This window comes from Limulus polyphemus, unplaced genomic scaffold, assembly GCF_000517525.1.
Source record: "Limulus polyphemus unplaced genomic scaffold, Limulus_polyphemus-2.1.2 Scaffold371, whole genome shotgun sequence".
Lineage (NCBI taxonomy): Eukaryota > Metazoa > Arthropoda > Merostomata > Xiphosura > Limulidae > Limulus > Limulus polyphemus.
The window spans coordinates 257,735-264,425 of NW_013665981.1; the positions used below are offsets into that span (position 1 = coordinate 257,735).

At 32.8% G+C, this 6,691-nt stretch overlaps 1 protein-coding gene across 2 annotated transcripts in view; it reads left to right on the plus strand.

Annotated features, from left to right (window-relative positions):
- The first annotated feature begins 1,437 nt into the window (after positions 1 to 1,437).
- Positions 1,438 to 6,691, plus strand: part of LOC106457761 — a 9,097-nt gene continuing 3,843 nt past the window's right edge. Inside the window, exon 1 of one of the 2 annotated variants that reach the window (XM_022383787.1) lies at positions 1,438 to 1,782. In XM_022383787.1, the coding sequence (XP_022239495.1) occupies positions 1,669 to 1,782 (114 nt within the window). In that variant the 5' untranslated portion in view covers positions 1,438 to 1,668. The remainder of the gene's footprint in view (positions 1,783 to 6,691) is intronic. The other variant, XM_013917207.2, reaches the window with a different exon arrangement.

Sequence of the window (6,691 nt, forward strand, 5' to 3'; positions counted from 1 at the left end):
TCCGCAGACATGCCGCTGTGCCACTGAGGGGCAACGAGATAATAACACACACATCAAACCACACATTTTCCGTACCCTACAAGACGAGGTGAGTTGTTATCTGTTTGAAGACGTAGTTGCTGAAGACGATTTTTTAAATCTCAGAACCGGTAGTTATTTTTTTCAATATTTATTATTAAAACACCAATCTTGTCAGAGTTGTTGTTGTCAGAACTGAACATTACAAAACGGACCATGAAACCGTCAGTTATTTACATCAAATCAAAGCCAACATCATCATTAGAATGACATCCAAAGGACACCAATGTTGTTGTTTTTTTTCTTTTTGAAACATTTAGAGCTATTTGTAAAACTTTTGGGACTTTTAGAGAAGACTTGAAACATAAATAAATTTTTGCGCCTCTGGAGATACTGAGAATGTTAAAAAGCTTTTGAAAAGCTGGTTTGTTACATGAATGTTCTTGAAAATTTTCAACAGAGTTTGAACACCTTTTCCAGTTATCCATATCTACCAGTGAAATCCTACATACCGAATGTCAAGATTTACTGTAAAAACATGTATAAAAAATGGAGTATTTTGTGGTACGATTATTACGCTAATTAAGCTATGGAGCTACTTAATGTGAGCATTAGTGTTACAAATCGCATGTGTATATTTTACAAATATAATTATTCTTAAGTAGTTTGGAAGAGGAAGAGGTTAGGTCTGGTAAACAGCAGAATACGAGTTTCATGGTGTTGTTTTTTTTTTAATTAAGTAAAGTGATTATTGTATTCATTGTTCCCACACTAAGTAATAGGTAGACGGAAAAATAATATGTTTTATAATTTTTAATTTATTTTGATGAAAAATTGGGACAAGTTGTTAGTAGTCATTTTTATATTAAATTTAAATTTCAAATTAATTAGCACTTTTGCTACTAGGTGGATCGTCAGGATGTTTTTCAATTAAACCACCAGCAGGATAAAAAAAATAAAGATTAGAAAGTGAGCTCCAGAGAGCAAACTAGTCACTCGGTAAACTAATAAATATATTCTAACTTCACTAATAAACATTCGTACAAAACTCGTGCTACAGAACTAACAGACGGATAAACACAAATACTCGTCGACTACAGAATGCAATTCCTTGACCACTATCTAGAATAATCATTCCTCTCAATGAAAACTTGGTAGAAACCAGTAGTTTCTTTCAGGACAAAAACTATAATCCATCTTCCTTATTAACCACTAATACTATTTCCCACAGTACAAAGGGAACAGATCTTTCGATAACATGAAAAAGAAAACCTAATGAATTGCTTCCGCTGTACTTCGAATGTCACGTGTAGCTTCTGTCTAGCTCTGAAGAACGTAATACTTCACATCTTAAGACTCTTTCAACAGAAGCATCTAAATATAACTAAAGTAGCTGTCACGTGAGCAGAGTTGTTGTTGTCACAACTGAATATTACGAAACGGACTATAGTGCAAGTAGTTTTTTTCTCAAACTCACAAAGCTTCGCTGAGATAAGAGTTCAGTTTGTGTGACAGGAGCTGGAAAGAATGTGGTTATAGGTTTAACTGCTCCTGTTTAGAAAACGTCTAATGGGTTACGTTTGAACGTTATTAGTCCCTACATCCACCAACAAGATCGGTAAAAAACTGAAAGGTGTGTTTTAAACAACCATGCCGACCAGCAACAGGAATTCGGAAGCAGACGCTACCAACGCAAGACGAGCTCCTCTGGCGTCCATCTCTGATTGCGAGGCTCCGCCGGACAAGGGGCTTATAGAAAGGGAGGTAATAATTTTTACGATTTAAGAATTGTTTGCTTAGCCTCAATACTAATGTAAAACACCAATTTTCAAAGTACATATACTGTATGAATCTATTTTTATTTATTTCAAAGCAAAAGTTATTCATGAAAATTATCTCTCCACGTTCGTTTGAGATATGGACGAATGATAATGAACCTATTAAATATTATCTATTTTGATATGGACTTGTAATAATAGATGTATAAAGAATTGTCTGTTTACGAGATTGGATTATTCAGGAAATAAATTCTGTATCAAATTAGAAGATAACCCTTGAGACTTTGCCCAGAACTTGTTATTTCTTGATAATACTTTACTATGTTGAACATTTGTGTCTCGGAGTGTAAAATGCTAAGAGAGTGTCACTCTGTCATAAATATATTCATTATTTTTATTTAATAACGTATTTTAGTACTAATGAAGATGTGTGTGATGTCGGCTACAGGAGACTTAAAGTCCAACCTGTATTTCGTCTTCTCAAAACATTAATTTTAAATGCTCAGTGACAAGCCCGAGGGCTTATAACGCTAAAAATTGGGTTTCGACACTCGCAGCTCAGATGGCCCATTGCGTAGCTTTGTGATTAACAAAAAATATAAAAGTTAACTTTCAATGATGAAAATCGGTTTTTATATAAATATACTTTTTTTTTACTTTTGGGTTTTAATTTTATGTTAGTAAAAACTGAGTGGCTAATAAAAAGTAAATATTGATTTCTATTGCAATTGTGAAATTAAAATTAATCCTTGTAGTAAACACCTGATATATATTAGTATAAAAAAACAACAGTCCCCTGGACAGTCGGCGTTAAGTTTCCGAACTTAAAACGCTAAAATTCGGGATTCAATTCCCGCGGTGGATATAACAGATTGCAAAATATAACTTTGCTTTAAAAGAAATAAGGTCTCCCGGTAAGACAGCGGTATATCTACGAACTTAAACGTTAAATATGGGGTCCGATTCCTCGCGGTGGACACAGCAGATAATCTAATGTGGCTTTGGTCTAAAAATATACAAACAAACAAACAGAAAACGACTTCAGTTGTAATGTAAATAAACCTAACTGTACGTGTGAATTCTCTTTAGTGTTAACATTTCCTTATATTTGCAGCTGTTTAATGTTGAAATATAATAAAAATAATACAACGAGAGTGTTCCATATCCGTGGAGATTTCTATTAAAAAAGTTGCGTTGTTGTTAGGAGTTCTACAAATACGATAGCATCTGCTTAGCTTCTAAACCTTTAACATTTCTTTTGTTTTTGACAATAAGTACCACTTTTGACCTTATTAAACTTTCAAAACACACTCGAGCAAAAGTATACCAGTTGCATGGCTACAAACATATTTTTCAGCTTCTACCTGTCCTTAATATTTGTCTAATCGCCGTTCTCCAAACTGTTATAGGAAACAACAAAATGCGAGCCTTGTACTGGCCTTTTTACACTTAATGGCAGGCGTTCCCGGGACTGTCGATGTTCTATTGATCCATTACGTTCGTAGCCAAAGTTAAATGTCATGGTTAGAGTAGATAAAAAAAAGTCATTTCCTTATACAAACATTGACAAACAAGTGTAATCTATCAAAAAACTAGAAACATTACGGTAACCAGAGCCAATATTCTAATGAAGTCAATCTTAGAATTCAAGCTATAGCTGCCATTTATACAACCGAGGATATGGCCTCATAGCTAGTTACGGCATTGGTCAGAAAATATATTACTAGTAAATATACATTGCACAAAATATATTTTTACAACTCATATTTCACTTCCTTATGATCATCACAAACAGCATGGCCAGACTGGCGCCGATCTTCCATGTTTATAATGAGAGTGCCAATAAGGTCAGATATCCTCTACCACTTATATCAAAGAGCTGTCATTAAATACCAAGAGCATCCTTTATACATACTCCATGGGACTGATGTCTGGTGAGCGTTCAGTCTATTCCATTCGGTCAAATCCATCCCCTTCAAAGAATTGTCAACCAGTTTAGCATGGTGGAGCAAATATTATTATTCATTAGGCACCAGCAAACTTAGCATAAAGGGTCATAGATAGTGGTCGTTACACAGTGAGGCATTTCACCAGTTGTAAAAATCGGTACGTTCACCAACTTAAAGGCTTATTTCATGCGCACATTATACTTCACCACCGCCAGATTCAACAAGTTCCTGTTTGAAAATTATCTTGGAAGTGATTCTTTCCAAACGGAACTCTGTTATCTGGGTGAAGCGTGACTCCCCTGCAAAAAGAGATTTGTTCTACTGTTCTTTTGTACCATTTCAACTGTTTTGCGTCGAGCTGAATGCACTTCATTGGGAGTCTGGCATGCAGGCTGGTCTTATGTCTATTTCTGTCTTTATACACTGACATGGCGTCCATTTGTGCGATTTTAAAACCTTAGATCAAAAGTTTAGTGTTTTTTTCTTTTACTAACAAATCATCACAGTTAGGATTAATGTTAATCTAACATAGTTCCACACAACATTGTAACAACTAACAATAATTGCCTAAATACAGTACAATACATAACAATGAATACTTAAATACATTTATTGTTATGTATTGCACTGTATTTAGGTACCCAATACACTCTATTTGGGCAGTTATTGTTAGCTCTTACTCCATATTCATTGTTATGTATTACACTGTATTTAAGTATTTATTGTTATGTATTGCACTGTATTTAGGCATTTATTGTTATGTATTGCACTGTATTTAGGTACCTAATACACTCTATTTGGGCAGTTATTGTTAGCTCTTACTCCATATTCATTGTTATGTATTACACTACCTAAATACAGAGTAATACATAACAATAAATGCCTAAATACAGTGCAATACATAACAATAAATGCCTAAATACAGTTCAATACATAACGAAAAATTCTTACAAATAGTGTAACATATAATAGTAAATACCTAAATCAAGTGTAATAAATACTAATAAGTGCCTAAATACAGTGACACACAACGACTAATTAGAGAGCAGTATCTATAAGTGTATCCAACAATACTATAATGTTTCGCAAATAAACAGCAGCCTTTAGTTTCAGATGAGAAAACGGTCTTTTATTTGTAAATAAACAAAATAAATTGAAATAAATAAAACATAACAATTTTACCTCATATGACTAATAAAGGTATATTTTATTTTTATACATAGATGAAAAAAACACCTAAATCTTAATAATAAAAAAAGTTGTTTTATCTGAAGCTGTAATTGGAATTGAAATAACCTTTGTATGTAAATACATCTAAAGCTCGATTTTTTGGGAAAATATACAAGATATTCCATTACGTACTGTGTAATGTTTCCTTTGCTACATGATGCTAACGAAGAGTTATTGTGACAAATTTTTGTAACATGTATGTTTTTTTTAAATTTCTAAGTCATGCTACAGATAACACCACCATAATCAAGCACGTTAAAATGATAAACACGGTGATAAGAAATAACTTATGAAAATATAAAGTATTAAATGAATAAAATTATTACAATAGATTAAAAATTAACCTCTCTTATACCGATAAGGTAATTATTATGTGTAAGACAGTTGGAGGCAGAAATGTCGTTTTCCTGTTGTTTGTGTTTTTTATAATATTTTCATTTTGTTTTAATTCATTTAATTTAGCGTTGAGTGTTTCCGCCTATCCTTAATCGACTTGTTATTACATAGGCCAATTTACATATTTATTACAAATATAAAGCAAGATTGAAATATCAAGATAACGCGTTGAAGATCATAAACAACATAGGTACACTCAAAATTTGTAACTTTGCAAATGTGTGTGTGAATATATATATATCTGCTTTAAAACTGCAAATGTGTGTGTATGTATGTATATATATATATATGCTTTAAAACTGCAAATGTGTGTGTATGTATGTATATACACACACACACTCCTAGAACTACTTACTGAGATGGATGGATGGCGCAAACACAAGCTCAAGAATTAAGTCCTTCAAAGAGCTTGACATACTTTCATAAAAGAGATTTTTGTTTTTCTGAATGTTGGCTATTCAGTTATTTTATTATAATTATTTGATCATGACTTGGAAAGTTACCAAAATTTTTGAAGAAAAGCCTACTTGCATAAAGCACGTGGTTTTTTTTCTAGAGCGCTATGATTGATTCAAAGAAACGCCACGTGGACGCACAAGTAGGGGAATAAATTAATCTCCCTGAAAACCCAAACCTCTACACGTGAATGAATGGCGTCTCAGAAATTGTGATAAACAACAGGAGTCTATATTCTCATGTCTTAATAGAACAAACCACGATCGTGTGCTTTAATACATGCACTTGAAACATGAGGGTAGGCTGACGTATCATTGGTCATTCACTGGCAAGTTTCTTAAAAAAATAAGGAAAGAAAAAAAAACTAAAAGTCAACGAGAAACCCGTACTTTTTGAAATGTTGAAAAAATAAAGTACAGTAGTTGGTAAAACAGCAGGTTTGGCCTGTTGCCACTTTTCGGCTGAAATATAATCAAAACGTTAAAGTTTTAGGTTATATAAATAGATTTTGGGTATTTTGCGTCACCTTTTAAAGCACTGTAGCCTTGCTGGCAATACTACATAAAAATAACCAACAAAAATACACAATAAATAAAATTACAATAGAGAAAGATAGTGAATATAACATAAGGATACCACAAATATTGAGTTATTTAATTCACCTTCACTTGACATAGTCTTTGGTAAGAGCCACGATTTGTATTTAATTTTTTGCCTGGTAAAGAAAAAAAATTGGCAAGACGAAAGGAAAGATGCACTTATATATATATATAATTTTGCGTTCATGTTTTTAAATTTATTACTTAAGTATTGTTACGTCTCCGTTTGTTAATTGATTTTCCGTAACTTCGTTCCGACGAAACT